This window comes from Oncorhynchus gorbuscha, linkage group LG12, assembly GCF_021184085.1.
Source record: "Oncorhynchus gorbuscha isolate QuinsamMale2020 ecotype Even-year linkage group LG12, OgorEven_v1.0, whole genome shotgun sequence".
Taxonomy (NCBI): domain Eukaryota; kingdom Metazoa; phylum Chordata; class Actinopteri; order Salmoniformes; family Salmonidae; genus Oncorhynchus; species Oncorhynchus gorbuscha.
In genome coordinates this window covers 68,035,949-68,059,013 of record NC_060184.1, presented here as the reverse complement: position 1 = coordinate 68,059,013, position 23,065 = coordinate 68,035,949, and the positions used below count along the sequence as shown (strand labels likewise).

The 23,065-nt window shown below is 44.9% G+C and overlaps 1 protein-coding gene across 1 annotated transcript in view; it reads right to left on the bottom strand.

Moving 5' to 3' along the window:
• The window catches only part of drd3 (dopamine receptor D3), a 57,714-nt gene that overhangs the window by 31,813 nt on the left and 2,836 nt on the right, over positions 1-23,065 (bottom strand). The window contains exons 2-3 of the mRNA XM_046290830.1: positions 16,605-16,943; positions 10,005-10,117 (exon numbers count right to left, since the gene is read on the bottom strand). Of these exons, the coding sequence (XP_046146786.1) occupies positions 10,005-10,117; positions 16,605-16,901 (410 nt within the window). The 5' untranslated portion in view covers positions 16,902-16,943. The remainder of the gene's footprint in view (positions 1-10,004; positions 10,118-16,604; positions 16,944-23,065) is intronic.

Here is a 23,065-nt window from a genome sequence, read left to right as displayed (position 1 = left end):
TCTAACCTAACAATTCCAAAACTACTACCTTGTACACACAAGTGTAAAGGGATAAAGAATATGTACATAAAGATATGAGTGAGTGATGGTACAGAGCAGCACAGGCAAGATGCAGTAGATGGTATTGAGTACAGTATATACATATGAGATGAGTAATGTAGGGTATGTAAACAAAGTGGCATAGTTTAAAGTGGCTAGTGATACATGTATTACATAAAGATGCAGTAGATGATATAGAGTAGATAGCATTGTTTAAAGTGGCTAGTGATATATTTTACATCCATTTCCATCAATTCCCATTATTAAAGTGGCTGGAGTTGAGTCAGTGTGTTGGCAGCAGCCACTCAATGTTAGTGGTGGCTGTTTAACTGTCTGATGGCCTTGAGATAGAAGCTGTTTTTCAGTCTCTCGGCCCCTGCTTTGATGCACCTGTACTGACCTCGCCTTCTGGATGATAGCGGGGTGAACAGGCAGTGGCTCGGGTGGTTGTTGTCCTTGATGATCTTTATGGCCTTCCTGTAACATTGGGTGGTGTAGGTGTCCTGGAGGGCAGGTAGTTTGCCCCAGGTGATGCGTTGTGCAGACCTCACTACCCTCTGGAGAGCCTTACGGTTGTGGGCGGAGCAGTTGTCGTACCAGGCGGTGATACAGCCCGACAGGATGCTCTCGATTGTGCATCTGTAGAATTTTGTGAGTGCTTTTGGTGACAAGCCAAATTTCTTCAGCCTCCTGAGGTTGAAGAGGCACTGCTGCACCTTCTTCACGATGCTGTCTGTGTGGGTGGACCAATTCAGTTTGTCTATAATGTATACGCCGAGGAACTTAAAACTTACTACCCTCTCCACTACTGTCCCATCGATATGGATAGGGGGGCGCTCCCTCTGCTGTTTCCTGAAGTCCACAATCATCTCTGAGTGTGAGGTTATTTTCCTGACACCACACAGGGCAGGGCCCTCACCTCTTCCCTGTAGGCCGTCTCGTCGTTGTTGGTAATCAAGCCTACCACTGTAGTGTCGTCCGTAACAATGTATTACACATCAAAACGTATAGCCCAACATTTGTAGAACAACTAAAGTTATATTAACAACACTAAATGAAGCATATAGGAGTACCTATTTCTTTGTTAACCGTACAACACAGAATAGCTGCATGATGGATTTATTGTGAAAGTGTAGGCTATACTGCATTGATTTATTATACTTTTTAAAATGTAGATGTTCAGTATTAGCTTGTAGTCTATGTGTGGAAGCCAGGAGATGCTAAATGTGTTTATGTTAATTCATGGTAAATTACCGTGAGACTGACAGTTATTTGCTTGACGATCACCGGCTGATGGAAATATGTGACAGCCCTATTCATAACACATCTAAAAAGACTCTACATTGCATGACGATGTCAGGACCCGGTTACAAACCCGGGTCTCCGGAGTGAGAAACAGTCACTTAACCAACTGAGCCACGAATAGTTGGCAGAACCCAGAAGTTGAGGCAGACACAGCAGTACTTGAGATGGTGTATTTAATGAAGTAAAAAGTGAAGTTCTTCAGGAAAACATGTAACTCCACAACCTCAAAAGGAATTCCACAAGAACAAAGGTAATCCTCCAAGACAAAAAGGTAAATCCACAAGGTGGAAGGTATAGCACAAAAAGCCTAAAAAAAACACAAAAAAAACAAACAAACAAGAACAAAAAACAGAATTCCACAAGAGAGTCCACCGGGATCAACAAGAGTTCACAGAGTACTAGGGCTGGGAGCTAACATACAAACACAGAGCAAAGGACTGAGGAAAACAAAGGGTTTAAATACAATCAGGGGAAACAAGGCACAGGTGCAAATAATAATGGGGATCAAGGGAAAACAAAAGGTCAAAAGGCACAATGGGGGCATCTAGTGACCAAAAACCGGAACAACCCTGGCCAAATCCTGACAGAATCCCCCCCCCCTTAGGAACTGCTCCTGACGTTCCTACCAGCTCTCTCAGGGTGGAGGGCCCTGAACTGACGAATGAGGTCAGGGTCCAGTATGTCTTTGGCAGGAACCCAGGAGCGCTCCTCGGGACCGTAGCCTTCCCAGTCCACCAGATACTGCCAGGACCGCTGCACCCGGCGGGAATCCAGTATCCGATGGACGGTATAAGCCGGCTGGCCTCCAATGACACGAGGCGGAGGGGGAGGTCTGTCTGCCGGGACAAGGGGAGAAAAAAACAACAGGTTTTAATAAGGAAATGTGAAATGTGGGATTAATCTTAAGGGATCTGGGTAAGTGTAGGCGATAAGAAACTGGGTTAACTCTCCTGGCAACCTTAAAGGGACCGATGTATTTTTGGGACAGCTTGCGAGACTCCACCCGTAGTGGTAAGTCTCTTGTGGAGAGCCAGACTCTCTGGCCGGGGCGCAGGGTAGGCCCGGGACGGCGACGTCTGTTGGCTTGTTGTTGGTACCTCTGTGAGGAACGCATAAGATTAAGACGGGTCTTCCTCCACATAAGCCGACAGCGTCTGACGAAATTCAAGGCTGAAGGCACTCTGACTTCTGCCTCCTGGTCCGGGAACAATGGAGGGGCATAGCCAAACTGACACTCGTGTGGGGACATACCAGTGGAGGAGGAGCGCAAGGTGTTGTGCGCGTATTCGGCCCAAACAATGAAGGACGACCATGTGGACGGGTTGTTACGAGTCATACATCGGAGGGTGGTTTCCAGCTCTTGATTCATCCTCTCTGTTTGGCCGTTGGACTCCGGATGGTACCCTGAAGATAGACTGGCAGAAGCCCCCATGATTTGGCAGAAGGCCTTCCAAAACCTAGAGGCGAACTGGGGACCTCTGTCAGAAACCATATCTTGAGGAATGCCGAAGAATCGGAACACATGATTAATTACCAACTCAGCCGTTTCCTTGGCAGAAGGTAACTTAGTCAGAGGGACGAACCTGGCCGCCTTTGAAAACCTGTCGATTATGACTAGGATAGTAGTATTGCCATGGGATGGAGGAAGGCCAGTAATAAAGTCCAACGAGATATGGGACCAGGGTCTGTGGGGAACAGGTAAAGGGTGAAGGAGTCCTTGCGGGCGGAGGTGAGAAGATTTGCCCTGGCAGCACACGGGGCAGGCATTGACGAAAGTGGCAACGTCTTCTCTTATGGTAGGCCACCAGAACTTACGCTGGATGAACTCCAAGGTGCGACCTACGCCCGGGTGACAGGTGAGGCGAGAGGAGTGCCCCCACAGAAGGATCTGAGTCCTCACTGCCTTGGGGACAAACAACCGATTGGCAGGACCTCCTTTCGGGTCCGGTTCAATAGCTTGAGCTCGTCTCACGGTATCCTCAACTTGCCACGAGATCGGAGCCACGATCTTAGCAGCAGGAAGGACAGGCATGTCCTTGTCATCTCGAATGGCAGGAGCGTAGACTCGGGACAGGGCATCCGGTTTGAGATTCTTCGACCCGGGCCGATAGGTGAGGATAAACTGGAATCGATTGAAGAAAAGAGACCATCTAGCTTGTCTAGAGTTCAACCGCTTCGCCTGCTGGATATACTCCAGATTTTTGTGGTCCGTAAGCACTTGAAACGGGTGAGAAGCCCCCTGGAGCCAGTGTCTCCATTCCTTCAATGCCATCTTAACCGCTAGGAGTTCACGATCCCCCACATCGTAGTTCCTCTCAGCCGGGGTAAGCCGGTGTGAGAAGAAAGCGCACGGATGAAGCTTCTTGTCTTCACCCCTCTGAGACAGGACAGCTCCAACACCAACCTCTGAGGCGTCTACCTCCACCACAAACGGTTCATCCGTAGTCGGTAGTATCAGGATGGGAGCAGAGAGGACGCGCTGCTTGAGTCCTTGGAAGGCCGTCTCAGCTTCTCTTCCCCACAAAAACCTTGCATTGCCACCCTTGGTTAAAGCTGAGAGAGGGGCTGCCACCAAGCTGAAGTTCTTGATGAACTTGTGGTAAAAGTTAGTGAAGCCCAGGAAACGCTGAACTTCCTTAACGGATTTGGGGGTGGGCCAATCCGCTACCGCCCCTACCTTCCTGGGGTCCATTTGGACTCGACCGGGTTCCACTACAAATCCCAGGAATTGTACTCGGGATGAATGGAATTCACATTTTTCCGGCTTAACGTACAGATGGCTGTCTAGGAGGCGTTTGAGTACTTGTCTGACATGCTTTGTGTGTTCTTGAAGAGAGCTCGAAAAGATGAGGATGTCATCCAAGTAAACTTACACAAATATGTTAAGCATATCCCTAAGCACATCGTTTATGAGCGCTTGGAACACCGCTGGGGCGTTGGTCAGGCCGAAGGGCATCACCAAGTATTCATAGTGACCAGTAGGCGTGTTGAAAGCGGTCTTCCACTCGTCACCAGGTCTGATCCGCACAAGATGGTATGCGTTCCGCAGGTCAAGCTTAGTGAAAACAACTGCTTCCTGGAGCAGCTCGAAGGCTGTGGCCATAAGGGGTAGCGGCTAACGGTTACGGACGGTTATGGCATTGAGTCCCCGGTAGTCGATGCAAGGACGTAATCCACCGTCTTTCTTGGCCACAAAGAAAAACCCTGCTCCCGCCGGGGAGGTGGATGGACGCATGAGGCCTGCTTCCAGAGCGTCCTTGATGTAGGTATCCATAGCAGCTTGTTCGGTTGGAGATAGGGAAAAGATCCGACCCCTGGGGGGGCAAGTGCCCGGAAACAGTTCGATGGGGCAATCATAAGGTCTATGCGGTGGTAGCATGGTGGCCCTCTGTTTGCTAAATACCAGTTTGAGGTTATGGTAACACTCGGGAACTCGGGTCAGGTCGATGGATTCTAAAGACTCGGGAGTAGAACTCGGGGAATTCGGGAAAATACAAGTAGCTTGGCACGTAGGACCCCACTGCTTGATAGTGCCCACAGACCAGTCGATGTGAGGGTTATGGCTGTGAAGCCAGGGGTATCCAAGGATGAGAGGGAACTCGGAACAGGAGATCAAATGAAAGTTCATCAATTCCTGGTGTTGTGAAACTGAAAGTCGCAAGGAGGTAGTGACATGAGTGACAAGTCCAGATCCCAAAGGGCTTCCATCCAATGTAGTAACCCTCATGGGGTCACTTAGAGGTTCAGAGGGAACGCCATTCTCCTTCGCCCAGACACCATCCATGAAGTTACCTGCGGCTCCAGAGTCTACCAAGGCTTGAAGGTGAAGCTTGTGGTTGTCCCAGGAAAGGGTGACTGGAATGAGCAGACGGGAGTTGGACGGATGGGAGGAGGTTATGTTTCCCGTTACAGTTCCCCCCGGTCTGTACGGGACAGAGCGTTTCCCTGGAGCCCAGGACACGTGGAACAGAAATGGCCCGGTTTGCCGCAATATAGACAGCGTCGCTCCCTCATCCGGCGGTCTCTCTCAGCCTGGGAGATGCGTCCAATCTGCATGGGTTCCGGTGGAGCCAGCGAGGATCAAGATGGGGACTCAGAGCTGGGACTGATAGGGGCTAGAGGTCTACGGTTGAGTTCTCTCTCTCTCAGACGCTGGTCAATGCGTGAGGCCAACTTGATCAGGGACTCGAGATTGTCCGGTGGTTCCCGAGTGGCCAGTTCATTCCGGATAGTGTCGGAAAGGCCTTTCAGAAAGCACACCGTGAGCGCCTCGTTGTTCCAGCCACTCGCTGCTGCCACCGTGCGGAACTGGATGGCATAGTCCGTCACGCTGCGCCGACCTTGGTGGAGAGTCAGGAGCTGTTTGGCTGAGTCAGGACCACTGCTTGGGCCTTGAAACACTCGTTTGAATTCCTCAGCAAAGGCAGAGTAGCTGGCACAGCAGGAACTATGGGCATCCCACACAGCAGTAGCCCAGGCCAGGGCTTTTTCCAACAGCAGGGTGATGATATATGCGATCTTAGACCGGTCGGTGGGGAACGACGAGGGTTGCAGCTCGAAGGAGAGAGAACATTGGGTGAGAAACCCTTTACAAGCACTTGGATCACCTGAGAACCGTTGGGGAGGTGGAAGACGAGGTTCAGCCAGAGGGTTAACTGTCATGGGTACGTGAATCTGAGGTACTGGGACGGGAACTGTTGCCGGGGTAAGTTGATCAGATATCTGCTTTATGGAAGTCAGCATCTCCGACAGAAGATGAGAATGTCTAGCCATTAAGGCCTCTTGCTGAACCAGGGCGGCTTCGTGGCGTTGGACAGTCTCCTGGTGGTGGGACAGCATGGCAACAAGGTCCTGGGAACTGGCTGCGTCTGGGTTCATTTTTGGCTCTGTGTTTCTGTCAGGACCCGGTTACGAACCTGGGTCTCCGGAGTGAGAAACAGTCACTTAACCAACTGAGCCACGAATAGTTGGCAGAACCCAGAAGATGAGGCAGACACAGCAGTACTTGAGACGGTGTATTTAATGAAGTAAAAAGTGAAGTTCTTCAGGAAAACATGTAACTCCACAACCTCAAAAGGAATTCCACAAGAACAAAGGTAATCCTCCAAGACAAAAAGGTAAATCCACAAGGTGGAAGGTATAAAACAAAAACCTTCAAAAAAAACAACAACAAAAAACAAACAAACAAGAACAAAAAACAGAATTCCACAAGAGAGTCCACCGGGATCAACAAGAGTTCACAGAGTACTAGGGCTGGGTGCTAACATACAAACACAGAGCAAAGGACTGAGGAAAACAAAGGGTTTAAATACAATCAGGGGAAACGAGGCACAGGTGCAAATAATAATGGGGATCAAGGGAAAATAAAAGGTCAAAAGGCACAATGGGGGCATCTAGTGACCAAAAACCGGAACAACCCTGGCCAAATCCTGACAGACGATGTACTTGTTTTAAAGTCAGACCGCTCTGATAACTCATAACACATCTAAAAAGACTCTACATTGCATGACGATGTACTTGTTTTAAAGTCAGACCGCTCTGATAACTCATAACACATCTAAAAAGACTCTACATTGCATGACGATGTACTTGCTTTAATGTCAGACCGCTCTGATAACTCATAACACATCTAAAAAGAATCTACATTGCATGACGATGTACTTGCTTTAAAGTCAGACCGCTCTGATAATTCATAACGCATTCATAAATGCCTTATATCATATGACGCTGTACTTATTGTAAATTCAGACCTTCATTCATAACACATACATAAAGGCTAAATGTATTAACACCTAGGGAAGTATCACTAAATGTATTAACACCTAGGGAAGTATCACTAAATGTATTAACACCTAGGGAAGTATCACTAAATGTATTAACACCTAGGGAAGTATCACTAAATGTATTAACACCTAGGGAAGTATCACTAAATGTATTAACACCTAGGGAAGTATCACTAACAGCTAAAACAAATAAACATTAAAGACAAGTTTAAACCATACATTTCCTCTTATTTTTACATTTTTAAAACAATGCAAATACATTATTTAAAAAAGTCCAGCAATGCAATTACTAAACATTACACAGGGCAGTGAATAGTGTATCTTGTTCCTGAGCTGACGGACAAATGGTCCTTGCCTCTGCTGGAGGTACTGCATGTTGGTTCCAACCTAACAACAAAGAAAGTTATCTATGTATCAAATATGAAATTTGATTTGATTTATATAATCTAACTCAACACTTAACTACTTGTAACGGCGTTCGTCTGTTGAATGAAGAGAGTCAGACCGAAATGCAGCATGTAGGTTACTCATGACTTTAATGAAAGTATCGCGGTACATGAAATAACTGAACTAAATACAAAAACAACAGAACGGAACGTGAAACTAATTACAGCCTATCTGGTGACTACAACACAGAGACAGGTACAAACACCCACAAAATACAAAGCGAAAGTCAGGCTGTCTAAATACGGTTCTCAATCAGAGACAACGACAAGCACCTGACTCTGATTGAGAATCGCCTCAGGCAGCCAAGCCTAACTAGACACACCCCTAATCAGCCGCAATCCCAAATAATACAAACCCCAATACGAATACAACATATAAACCCATGTCACACCCTGGCCTACCCAAACATATAACAAAAACACAAAATACAATGACCAAGGCGTGACACTACTACAAACTAATTTCAATTACAATAAATAAACTTACTTGTTTTTCGCTGTCCAGTGGTAGCACAAGTGGGCATTTGAGTTGCAAACTGTATCATGTGAGCTTACTGCTCTACAGAAACACCGCATGAATGAAACGGTAACTACTCTCAAAAGTTTTTTTTATTTTTCCCAGACCTCAAAAGTTATCCCCTGATGTGTTTTATGCATTTCTGTGAACACAGAAAATCCTATTTAGTTGTTTTTCTATTAAAAACATGTGAAACAAACTGTGGGGAAACGAGAAAACGTCATTTGGGGAAAAAAACAAATTACACAAAAAATAAGGTCCATGATTTCACTTTAGAGTGTGTGTCATCACACAGCACAGCATTTTAGGTCAAGTTGAGGTCAGGTCCAATATTGTCTATGCACCCAAGGGGGAAAAGAGGTTGGGCCATCCTAGAAATGTTTTAGAATAATATAATTTAAAATAATATATGCCATGTAGCAGACGGTTTCATGCAAAGCAACTTACAGCCATGCGTGCATACATTTATACGTATGGGTGGTCCACTATCCTGGTGTTGCAATGCTCTACCTAGATGCATGACAAGGTTATAAATGCTGTGTGAAGCCTCAATTCAATATACTTTATAAAGACTTTATTAAACAGTGCTTATGCCACCCTTTTATTAAGCAGAAGTTTATGTCATATTTTACATAGTGGGTTATGTCACATTTGACATTGGTGGTTATGTCACACAGTTATGCCACATTTATAAACCCTTTATAGAGCATGACATACAGTTATAGATGATTTGTGACACATTTATGTAGTGTTTATGAAGGCTTTATGAAGGCTTTACGAAGCTTTTATAAGCTGCACGTCATTTAAAGCGGGACCATATTGGTGAAAGCATTCTATCAAAAACATATATGCCCCAGGTGTTTCTGGAAAACATAGATGATAATAATACAGATGTGATGTCTGCTTGGGAGAGCAGTGATACATCATTGGGACAGCTAATGTAATTGCATCCGTACAGTGTAACACACAGGCTGTAAACTGGACCTTTAAACAGATCAGCTCTCTGTCTTTCTCTCTCTCTCTCTCTCTCTCTCTTGCTCGCTCGCTCACTCATACACACACGCAAACACATATGCACGCACGCACGCACGCACGCACGCACGCACGCACGCACGCACGCACGCACGCACGCACGCACACACACACACACACACACACACACACACACACACACACACACACACACACACACACACACACACACACACACACACACAGACTTCACACCCAGGTGAAGGTCTTAATGAATCACCTGTCAGAGTAACCTGCTAATGAGTGATTTTCAGTATAAAGATGCACATAAACAGAGAATAACCATACGCTTTCACTCTCCACACACACACAGTGTTCAGCCCCTGTGTTCCTATTTCTTTCACTCTCCACACACACACAGTGTTCAGCCCCTGTGTTCCTATTTATTTGATGGTTAAAAGCACGTTGTGCCCAATGGACGTTTGGGTTCAACCCACAAAGAGATATTAAATATTAACTTATACATGAGCTGGAAAACTAAGCAAATAAATAATGTACCTGCCCAATGTACATCAACAGTAAACAATGTTTACAACATTATACAATTTGCTAACCTAGAGGGTACAGGCACATCCCTCCAGCACAAATATTTAAGGCTCATTTGGAGAAAGTAGACCTGCTCTCTGAACCTGACAACTCAACATCAAGCCAACTGGAGGTGCAGTAATGACAAATAGTACTATATATAAAGTCTACCACACAAACACACACACACACGCACACACACACACACACACACACGCACGCACGCACGCACGCACACACACTAAGTCACTCGTATAGTATATGTCCACTTTCTCTTTCAAAAAGAAACAGACACGCGCACACTCTCACACACACGGACACAAAGAAACAGACACACACGCACACAGAGCGTCTTACCTGTCAATGCTGATAGCACACAGGTTGAGAATGCTGGCGGTACACATCATGACATCCAAGGTGACAAAGATGTTACAGTACATCCTGCTGAAGAGCCACGCCCCTCCGACCACCTGGACAGGTAACGCAGGGTCACACGACACACACATTCACACAGCTTCATGAGTATCATCATGATTATCATCATTATCCATATCAATCATAATTCTTCATAATCAACAACACACATCAAATAAATTATTCTCTCTCTCTCTTTTCCTCCCTCTCTCTTTTGCTCCCTCCCTCTCTCCGTCTCTCCCTCTCTCTTTCTCTGTCCAATTATGCCACCCACGTTCAAACCCTTGAAAGTACAATTACACAGTCCCAATTCCAGCCTGCCTCACCCAGATAGATAGTGCTGCTCAGACAGGCCTTCCCTTAGGTGCTATAATACGTGATAAAAACTGTCTGACAGAGATAAATGTGTTCTGAGCTGCAGCGTCTGACATATCCGCCCCCCCCCATCCACATGCATCCTTCCTATCCTCTAATTCAGGTATTCCCAAACGGGGGTACGCGAACTCCCAGGGGTACGTGCAATTCCGTCGGGGGTACGCCAAGTAAAAATGTGATACAATTTTTAAAAAATAAAAAATACACTACCGGTCAGAAGTTTTAGAACACCTACTCATTCAAGGGTTTTTCTTTATTTTTTACTATTTTCCACATTGTAGAATAATAGTGAAGACATCAAACTATGAAATAACACATATGGAATCATGTAGTAACCAAAAAAGTGTTAAACAAATCAAGATATATGTTATATTTGAGATTCATCAAATAACCACCCTTTGCCTTGATGACAGATTTGCACCAGCTTGGAATTCTCTCAACCAGCTTCATGAGGTAGTCACCTGGAATGCATTTCAATCAACAGGTGTGCCTTGTTAAACGTTTATTTGTGGAATTTCTTTACTTCTTAATGCGTTTGAGCCAATCAGTTGTGTTGTGACAAGGTGGGGGGGTATACAGAAGACTGCCCTATTTGATAAAGACCAAGTCCATATTATGCCAAGAACAGCTCAAATAAGCAAAGAAAAACGACAGTCCATCATTACTTTAAGACATGAACGCAAAAACCATCAAGCGATATGATGAAACTGACTCTCATGAGGACGACCACAGGAATGGAAGACCCAGAGTTACCTCTGCTGCAGAGGATAAATTCATTAGAGTTACCAGCCTCAGAAATTGCAGCCCAAATACATGCTTCACAGAGTTCAAGTAACAGACATCTCAACATCAACTGTTCAGAGGAAACTGTGTGAATCAGGCCTTCATGGTCGAATTGTTGCAAAGAAACCACAACTAAAGGACACCAATAATAAGAAGAGACCTTCTTGGGCCAAGAAACACGAGCAATGGACATTAGACCAGTGGAAATGTATCCTTTGGTCTGGAGTCCAAATGTGAGATTTTTGGTTCCAACCGCTGTGTCTTCGCGAGACACGTTGTGGATGAACGGATGAAATCTGCATGTGTATTTCCCACCGTGAAGCATGGAGAAGGAGGTGTTATGGTGTGGGGGTGCATTGCTGGTGACACTTTCTGTGATTTACTTAGAATTCAAGGCACACTTAACCAGCATGGCTACCACAGCATTCTGCATCAATACACCATCGCATCTGGTTTGTGCTTAGTGGGACTATCATTTGTTTTTCAACAGGACAATGACCCAACACACATCCAGGCGGTGTAAGGGCTATTTAACCAAGAGGGAGAGTGTTGGAATGCTGCATCAGATGACCTGGCCTGCACAATCCCCCAACCTCAACCAAATTGAGATGGTTTGGGGTGAGTCAGACCGCAGAGTGAAGGAAAAGCAGCCAACAAGTGCTCAACATATGTGGGAACTCCTTCAAGACTGTTGGAAAAGCATTCCAGGTGATGCTTGATGAGAGAATGCCAAGAGTGTGCAAACCTGTCATCAAGGCAAAGGGTGGCTATTTGAAGATTTGTTTAATACTTTTTTGGTTTCTACATGATTCCATATGTGTTATTTCATAGTTTACATGTCTTCACTATAATGGGGCGGCAGGGTAGCCGAGTGGTTAGAGCGTTGGACTAGTAACCGAAAGGTTACAAGTTCAAATTCAAAACAGTTAGCCTAATCAAATAATGAATATCCAATCACATTAACCGTTACTCTCTCGCGGGAATTCCACTAACGGTCCTTATGTAACCAAACGTAGCTGCTGCTCATTCCGTTTATGATAAATGGTTGAAAAAAAGTAAGGCCCGTGTCCATAGAAACACATACCAGCTCTACAGATAGTACTGCTACTACCAGCAGTTCTACACCTGCACCTGATGACACAAGTTGTTCTGCTTCCACGAGCACATCCAATGCTAGCATCAGTAATTTTACATTTGTGGTTAGCCCAGCTAGCATGGATACTGACAATTGTGAATCAGTTGCAGCCCTTCGGCTTCCCGGGAAAGCACCGAACAACAAACAGGGACGTTGGACCATCGAAGAGGCACAAATATGATGAGAACTACATTTGTTTGGAGTTCACTTATATTGGGAGTAGTGCCTTTCCTCAGCCACAGTGTGTTATATGTCCAAAAGTACTATCTCACAACTCAATGAAACCTTCACTCTTGCTCAGACATTTAGAAACAAAACATTCCAATTTGAAAAATAAGCCACGGGAGTTTTTTGAGTGAGAATTAAGTCGAATTACGAGTAGTAAGACATGTATAAAAGCAACAGATACCATTAATAAGAAGGGGCTAGAAGCGTCTTATATGGTGAGCTACCAAGTGGTTAGGACAGGCAAGCACCATACTATTGTGGTGGACTTAATTCTTCCTGCTGTCGAAAATTGTGAATAACTCACCACAGGTTAATGAGAAGGGTGTGCTTGAAAGGATGCACATAACTCTGCAATGTTGGGTTGTATTGGAGAGAGTCTCAGTCTTAAATCATTTTCCACACACAGTCTGTGCCTGTATTTAGTTTTCATGCTAGTGAGGGCCGAGAATCCACCCTCACATACGTACGTGGTTGCAAAGGACATCAGTGTCTTAACAGTGCGATTTTCCAAGGCAGGATACTCTGAGCACAGCCCAATCCAGGAATCTGGCAGTGGCTTCTGATTAAATTACATTTTCACAGAACCGCTTATTGCAATTTCAATGAGGCTCTCATGTTCAGTTATCGGTAAGTGGACTGCAGGCAGGGCATGAAAGGGATAACGAATCCAGTTGTTTGTGTCATCCGTTTCGGGAAAGTGCCTGCGTAATTGTACACCCAACTCACTCAGGTGCTTTGCTATATCACATTTGACATTGTCCATAAACTTGATGGAAAGACCTGTATGTTGTCCTTGTTGATGCAGACAGAGAAGAGCTCCAACTTCTTAATCATAGCCTCAATTTTGTCCCGCACATTGAATATAGTTGCGGAGAGTACCTGTAATCCTAGATTCAGATCATTCAGGCGAGAGAAAAAACATCACCCAGATAGGCCAGTAGTGTGAGAAACTCAAGCAGTAAGTTAACTACTGAGGTAATTATGATTCAAGACTCTCTATAGGCCAGGCTTGTGTCTGCTTCTCACTATGACACTGTTGATTGTCATGGAACCCAAACAGCTGTTACAGTGCACTATATTCACTTAACTCTCTTAAATAATGTATATTTTTTCAACTCCACATTGTTGAGGTTATAGAGAAATCTGACCCTGGTTCAGGCCTTAGGTGCAACGTTGCGAGTGGAGTTTGCAATAGCACCCTGTGCCTCTCGCTCGACCCTGAATTGAATCATGACCAACGATTATCCCTCACGTCCTCCCTCTTGACCAATTCAAAATGAACACATCAACACTTTATCTTCCTCCAGTCCTCCAAGCCAAGAATGATATCTAATGGACGAAACAACCCCCACTGACTATACCTCTCTAAATTCATTTCAGTAACACTCCTAACAGGGGACAATTATGTGGAGCATATAGAAGATAAAACATTCTTAGAAGCAATAGGCATCAATATCTTCCAGCCACTCACAGTCACTGAATGTATCACCACACCCCTCACACCCTATAAGGGAGAAACTCAAAGTAATAACATGACCATCTCCCTGTCCTATCCTTCCTCCATCTCCCTGCCCTGCCCTATCCTTCCTCCATCTCCCTGTCCTATCCTTCCTCCATCTCCCTGTCCTATCCTTCCTCCATCTCCCTGCCCTATCCTTCCTCCATCTCCCTGCCCTATCCTTCCTCCATCTCCCTGTCCTATCCTTCCTCCATATCCCTGTCCTATCCTTCCTCCATCTCCCTGTCCTATCCTTCCTCCATCTCCCTGTCCTATCCTTCCTCCATCTCCCTGTCCTATTCTTCCTCCATCTCCATGTCCTATCCTTCCTCCACCTCCCTGTCCTATCCTTCCTCCATCTCCCTGTCCTATTCGTCCTCCATCTCCCTGTCCTATCCTTCCCCAATCTCTCTGTCCTATCCTTCCTCCATCTCCCTGCCCTATCCTTCCTCCATCTCCCTGTCCTATCCTTCCTCCAACTCCCTGTCCTATCCTTCCTCCATCTCCCTGCCCAATCCTTCCTCCATCTCCCTTCCCTATCCTTCCTCCATCTCCCTGTCCTATCCTTCCTCCATCTCCCTGTCCTATCCTTCCTCCATCTCCCTGCCCTATCCTTCCTCCATTTCTCTGTCCTATCCTTCCTCCATCTTCCTGCCCTATCCTTCCTCCATCTCCCTGCCCTATCCTTCCTCCATTTCTCTGTCCTATCCTTCCTCCATCTTCTTGCCCTATCCTTCCTCCATTCTCTGTCCTATCCTTCCTCCATCTTCCTGCCCTATCCTTCCTCCATCTCCCTGTCCTATCCTTCCTCCATCTCTCACATGTACAGTGCATTCGGGAAGGTATTCAGACTCCTTAATGGGAAGAAGTTTGGAACCACCAAGACTCTTCCTGGAGCTGGCCACCCGGCCAAACTGAGCAATCGGGGGAGAAGGGCCTTGGTCAGGGAGGTAACCAAGAACCTGATGGTCACTCTGACAGAGCTCCAGAGTTCCAATGTGGAGATGGGAGAAACTTACAGAAGGCCAACCATCTCTGCAGCACTCTACCAATCAGGCCTTTATGGTAGAGTGGGCAGACAGAAGCCACTCCTCAGTAAAAGGCACATGACAGTCCGCTAGGAGTATGCCAAAAGGCACCTAAAGGACTCAGACCATGAGAAACAAGATTCTCTGGTCTGATGAAATCAATATTGAACTCTTTGACCTGATCTGTAGGATCTGTAGAGAAGAATTTTTAGAAACTCCCCAAATACAGGTGCGCCAAGCTTGTAGCATCATACTCAAGAAGAATCGAGGCTGTAATCGCTACCAAAGGTGCTTCAACAAAGTACTGAGTAAAGGGTCTGAATACTTATGTAAATGTGATATTTCTGTTTTAATGTATATATATTTTTTAACATATTTGCAAACATTTCGAAAAGCCTGTTTTTGCTTTGTCATTATGGGGTATTGTGTGCAGATTGATGAGGGGGGAAAACTATTCAATTCATTTTAGAATAAGGCTGTAACGTAACAAAATGTGGAAAGAGTCAAGGAGTCTGAATACTTTCAGAATGCACTGTATTTCATTGAAAAGAATGAAAACTCAAAGTGAACACATCCCTTCCCCTTCCTCTCAATCCCAAAGCCATCCAGTGCCACAAACGGTCTCTCTTTCAGTAGTTTATATAACATGAGTAGGTCTGAGGAGTGTTTCTAACCCTGGGACCTGACCAAGAAAAACATCCCTAAACATCCCAGCCCTAAACATCCCAGCCCTAAACATCCCAGCCCTAAACATCCCAGCCCTAAACATCGCGGCCCTAAACATCCCAGCCCTAAACATCCCAGCCCTAAACATCCCAGCCCTAAACATCCCAGCCCTAAACATCCCAGCCCTAAACATCCCAACCCTAAACATCCCAGCCCTAAACATCCCAGCCCTAAACATCCCAACCCTAAACATCCCATCCCTAAACATCCCAGCCCTAAACATCCCAGCCCTAAACATCCCAGCCCTAAGCATCCCAACCCTAAACATCCCATCCCTAAACATCCCAGCCCTAAACATCCCAGCCCTAAACATCCAAGCCCTAAACATCCCAACCCTAAACATCCCAGCCCTAAACATCCCAACCCTAAACATCCCAGCCCTAAACATCCCAGCCCTAAACATCCCAGGCCTAAACATCCCAGCCCTAAACATCCCAACCCTAAACATCCCAGCCCTAAACATCCCAGCCCTAAACATCCAAGCCCTAAACATCCAAGCCCTAAACATCCCAGCCCTAAACATTCCCAACGGACATTCCGAACAAACAGATATTGTTATGCTAGCCAACTCCTATGGTCCTATGGACATTGTCACGCCAATTACAATAGGAGTTGGCAAGACCACCACCATCCCTGCTCCGAACCTGCTTTATCTCCTAATACCCTCCCTCCCCAACCTATCCCTGGTCCACCCACACAGGTCGACCCTCACCTCCAAATACCCTCCCTCCCCAACTTATCCCTGTCACCCCCACCCAGTGGACCCTCACCTCCAGGTATACGGCCCAGGGCATGACAAGCGAGGCCACCAGCAGGTCAGCTACAGCCAGGCTCACCACTAGGTAGTTGGTGGTGGTCTGTAGGGACCTCTCCCGCACCACAGCCAGACACACAAGCACGTTGCCAAACACGATGGCCAGGATGAGCAGGGAGTACAGCATGGCGTAGTAGTTACACTCCATATCCTCCTCCCAACCACCAGAGGAATTCCCATGGAGGCGGAGGTCTTCCGGAACCTGTTCCGAGTCATTCCAGAAGAAGCGTTCAGAGCCGCTAAACATCGCCATGGTGACGTCTCGGTGACATGAGAGAAGGGCTGGGTGAGAGACCTGCATGGGAGAGAGGGACATAACTTGAGCTGATATCTATCACATGACGACTACTAAGACAAAAAACCTTCCATACTGTACACGTGATATAAGATGTAATCCTCATAGGGAAACCCTGAGTCACATGCACATCTAATCTGATACATCCCCATGACCAAGACCAAGACCAATATACAATATTGCACCCTTCCTATCCTCTAGACACTATACATGAGGCTCCCTCTTCCAGACATGACCATACTGTATGGATCAGAGCTGTCTGCTCTCTGCATATCATCACTAATGTGACCTCTATGTACAAGACAGACAGGACCAGCATCTGTGTCTGTAGTGTGACATAGTGGATGTATGTGGGATGTAACTAATGATGGCATGTTTTAGCCTTAATACTAATAAGTGGACAAATAAAGTTGAGGACATGTTATTAGAATCTGATTATCTACTTTGCATTGAATAATTGGCACTTGGCCAAAGCAGTAGGTTAGCTACTGAGGTAATTATGATTCAATACTCTCTATAGGCCAGGCTTGTGTCTGCTTCTCACTATGACATTGTTGATTGTCATGGAACCCAAACAGCTGTCACTGTGTACTATATTCACTTAACTCTCTTAAATAATATATATTTTCTCGGTTATAGGGAAATATGACCCTGGTTCAGGCCTTAGGTGCAACGTTGTGAGGTGAGTTTGCAATAGCACCCTGTGCCTTTCGCCCGACCCTGAATGGAATCATGCCCAACGATCATCCCTCACATCCTCCCTCTTGACCAATTCAAAATAATCACATCAACATGAGAGGTTTTACAGCTTAATGTCATAGATGTGAATCTGAGGAAGGCTGCTAGAGGTTAATGTTTTCTGCTGGAGCACTGCAACAGAGAGCACTGCAACCGAGAGCACTGCAACAGAAAGTACTGTACCAGAGAGCACTGCAGCAGAGAGCACTGCAGCAGAGAGCACTGCAGCAGAGAGCACTGCAACAGAGAGCACTGAAATAGAGAGCACTGCAGCAGAGAGCACTGCAGCAGAGAGCACTGCAACAGAGAGCACTGCAGCAGAGAGCACTGCAACAGAGAGCACTGCAATAGAGAGCACTGCAGCAGAGAGCACTGCAGCAGAGAGCACTGCAACAGAGAGCACTGCAGCAATGAGCACTGCAGCAAAGAGCACTGAAACAGAGAGCACTGAATTTAATAAAACATTTTATTTAACTAGGCAAGTCAGTTAAGAACTAATTCTTATTTACAATGATGGCCTACCCTGGCCTAACCCGGACGACACTGGGCCAATTGTGTGCCGCCCTATGGGACTCCCAATCAAAGCCGGATGTGATGCAGTCTGGATTCAAACCAGGGACTGCAGTGACGCCACTTGCAATGAGATAGAGTGCCTCAGACCGCTGCACCACTTGGGAGCCCATAGGGTGCACGGCAACAGAGAACACTGCTGCAAAGAGCACTATAACAGAGAGAACTACAGCAGACCCAAACTGTTGGCACAATCATCAATTTAATCTTACTGCAACAGTATTCCCTCTTTAATATGAGGATTTCCTAGTCATTCCCTCACAGTAAATAGCTGTGGATTATTGCTTGTATTAAATGGCTACAATGCTAAATTGAAACATGTTAATCTAATGCAGTCATGTCATTGATTATTGCCTTTGGCCTGTTACGGTAAACCCTCTCCATCAGAGAGCACTAATAACTCCCAAGCTGCTGTTTTGAGTGGTCTGGTCCTATCTCTCTCTCTCACTCACTCTCTCTCTCTCACTCTCTCTAGCTCTCTCTGGCTATGGTCCCTGTCATCATCCCTCCCTATCTTCATCCCTTCACCCACTTCTCTCCATCAATTCCCCCTACCCTTCTCCTATTCATTGCTGGACTCCAGGTATCAGCAACATGGTAATGCCTATACCTGTGCAGTCCAAATCCCCGCTCCATGCATAACATACCTTTGTTATGTAATGGTTGACACTTGTACCTGGCCCTGTGGTAGGTAGATTATGCTAACCTACAAATACCTTCCAGCTACATTCATTTAACCTATCCAGACCTTTCAGATCAGCAGGGGGAGTGTACAAGGGCCACTCCTCTCACCTTCTCTTGTCTCCCCTCCTTCCCTCCCCTCCTTTTACATTACCTCTTCTCCTCATGTTTCGTTGTCCCACAGAGCTCCCACTACTCCCCACAATATTAACCTGGTTGTCCCAGACTCCCTCCTGTGTCTCCTCCTCTCTACAGCTGTAATGATGGACTCAGCTCTATTCTCCATCCCTCTGTATTCCCTGAACATTGACTCTCTATCCCTCTATATCTATGTTCTACTTCCTGATGCTACACATACACAGTACCTTCAGAAAGTATTTGCACCCCTTAACTCCACATTTTGTTGTGTTACAGCCTGAATTCAAAATGGATTCAATTTGGGTTTTTTTTTACTCACCCATCTACAACGATAGATACCCCATAATGACAAAGTGAAAACATGTTTTTGTGCAAACGTATTGAAAATTAAATACAGAAATATTTCATTGGACATACATACTCATTCAAGGTTTAAAAAAAAAAAAAACTTTTTTTTCTACATTGTAGAATAATAGTGAAGACATCCAAACTATGACATAACACAAATGGAATCATCTAGCAACTAAAAAAGTGTTCAATAAATCAAAGTACATTTTATATTTTAAATTCTTCAAAGTAGCCACCCTTTGCCTTTGCAGTGAATACTCAGGGAGAAAAAGGTGTAGATTCACTCGCAGGGCGTGGCAGCTGTTTATTTCGCAGAAGGCAGGAATCGTGGTCACAGACAGACAATGGTCATACACAGGTAGGCAAACAGGCAGGTGAATCAAAACTAGGACTGAAGGCTATAACTGGATCTCACAAACGGGCTAGGAAAAAGTTTAGTAGAGTCAAAACAAACAATACCTCACCAAGGCACAAACAGAATGAACTGAACTAAATATGGAGCTGATAAGACCAGGTGAGTAACTAACACAGTTGGAATTAATGAACAAAAATGAAAGACAGGGCTACGTTATAGAAAACAAAGAAACAGGGCTACGTCCAACAACACAACGAAACAGAACTCAAGGTTGACTAAGAAAATAAACACAGAACCTTACAGCCTTGAAGACAGCTTCGCAAACTCTTGGCATTCTCTCAACCAGCTTCACCTGGAATGCTTTTCCAACAGTCTTGAAGGTGTTCCCACATATGCTGAGTGCTTGTTGGCTACTTTTCCTTCACTCTGCGGTCCAACTCATCCCAAATCAACTCAATTGGTTTGAGGTTGGGTTATTGTGGAGGCCAGGTCATCTGATGTAGCATTGCATCACTCTCCTTCTTGGTCAAATAGCCCTTACACAGCCTGGAGGTGTGTTGGGTCATTGTTCTGTTGAAAAACAAATGATAGTCCCACTAAGTGCAAACCAGATAGGATGGTATATCGCTGCAGAATGCTGTGGTAGCCATGCTGGTTAGGTGTGCTTTGAATTCTAAATAAATCACCAAAAGTGTCACCACCAAAGCACCCCCACACCATCACACCTCCTCCTCCATGCTTCACGGTGGGATCATCACATCGGAGATCATACGTTCACCTACTCTGCGTCTCACAAAGACATGGAGGTTGGAAACAAAAGTCTGACATTTGGACTCATCAGACCAAAGGACAGTTTTCCACCGGTCTAATGTCTATTGCTTGTATTTCTTGGCCCAAGCAAGTCTCTTCTTATTATTGGTGTCCTTTAGTTGTGGTTTCTTTGCAGCAATTCGACCATGAAGTCCTGATTCACACAGTCTCCTCTGAAAGGTTGATGTTGAGATTGTCTGTTACTTGAACGCTGTGAAGCATTTATTTGGGCTGCAATTTCTGAAGCTGATAACTCCAATGAACTTATCCTTTGCATCAGAGGTAACTCTGGGTCTACCTTTCCTGTGGCGGTCCTCATGAGAGCCAGTTCCATCATAGCGCTTGATGGTTTTTGCGACTGCACTTGAAGAAACTTTCAAAGTTCTTTAAATTTTCCGAATTGACTGACCTTCATGTCTTAAAGTAATGATGGACTGTCGTTTCTCTTTGCTTATTTGATCTGTTCTTGCCATAATATGGACTTGGTCTTTTATCAAATAGGGCCAGCTTCTGTTCAGCTTCAGCCCTACCTTGTCACAACACAACTGATTAGCTCAAACGCATTAAGAATAAAATAAATTCCACAAATGAACATTTTAACAAGGCACACCAGGTAATTGAAATGCATTTCAGGTGACTACCTCATGAAGCTGGTTGTGAGAATGCCAAGATGATGCAAAGTTGGCACAGGGTGGCTATTTTGAAGAATCTCAAATATAAAATATATCTTGATTTGTTTAACACATTTTTTGCTTCCTGCATGATTCCATATGTGTTATTTCATACTTTTGATGTCTTCACTATTATTCTACTATGTAGAAAATAGTAAAAATAAAGAAAAACCCTAGAATGAGTAGATGAGTACTGTAAGTATTCACACCCCTGAGACAATATTTTGCAGAAGCACCTTTGGTGGCGATTACAACTGTGACCCTTTTGGGGTAAGTCTCTAAGAGCTTTGCACACCTTGATTGTACAACATTTGCTAATTATTTTTTATTTCTTCAAACTCCATCAAGTTTATTGTTGATCATTGCTAGACAATCATTTTCAAGTCTTGCCATAGATTTTCAAGCTGATTTAAGTCAAAACTGTAACTAGGCCACTCAGGAACATTCCATGTCGTCTTGGTAAGCAACTCCAGTGTACATTTGGCCTTGTGTTTTAGGTTATTGTCCTGCTGAAAGGTGAATTTGTGTCACGTTGTTCGTAATAATGATGATCGGACCCAGTTCAGCGCAGCGTGCATAGAGTTCCACATGTTTAATAAAGAAAGTGAAACTTAAGCTAATACAAAACAAAATAAAGAATAAACTAACTGTGATGACAATGTAGTGCGAACAGGCAACTAAACATAAACAATATCCCATAACCCACAGGTGGAAAAAATGCAACTTAAGTATGATCCCCAATTAGAGACAACGATTACCAGCTGCCTCTAATTGGGAATCATGCACAAACACCAACATAGAAAAATAAACCTAGAACCCCACACAGAAATAATAAACTAGACTAAACACCCCTAGTAACGCCCTGACCTACTCTACCATAGAAAATACAGGCTTTCTATGGTCAGGACGTGACAATTTGTATCCAAGTGTCTGTTGGAAAGAAAATGAACCAGGTTTTCCTCTAGCATTTTGCCTGAGCTTAGTCCTTGCCGATGACAAGAATATCCATAACATAATGCAGCCACCACCATGCTTGGAAATATGAACAGAGGTACGATGTGATGTGTTGTGTTGGATTTGCCCAAAACATAAAGCTATGTATTCAGGACCAAAAGTACATTTCTTTACCACATTATTTGCAGTATTTCTTAAGTCCCTTGTTGCAAACAGGATGCAAGTTTTGGAATATTTTTATTCTATACAGGCTTCCTTCTTTTCAACATGTAATTTAGGTGAGTATTGTGGAGCAACTACAATGCTGTTGATACATCCTCATTTTTGTCATGTTTTAAAATCCCCATTGGTGTAACGGTCGTTGTCCTCCTCGGATGAGGAATAGGAAGGATTAGACAAAAACGCAGCGTGGTAAGTATCCATGTTCATTTTAATAAATAAACTGAACACTGCAATAACCAAAAAACAACAAAGAGAGAGAGTGAACGAAACGAAACAGTTCTGTAAGGTGAAGACACACAAAACAGAAAACAACTACCCACCAACACAGGATTGGAGCAGGCTACCTAAGTATGGTTCTCAATCAGAGACAACGATAGACAGCTGCCTCTGATTGGGAACCATACCAGGCCAAACACAGAAATACAAAACATAGAACAAAAGCATAGAATGCCCACCCCAACTCACGCCCTGACCAAACCAAAAATAGAGACATAAAAAAGGAAAAAAGAACGTGACAATTACCCTCATGATGAAATCTTAAGGGGTTTCCTTCCTCTCCGGCTACTAGTTAGGAAGGTCGCCTATAACTTTGTAGTAACTGAGTGTATTGATACACCATTCAAAGCCTAATTAAT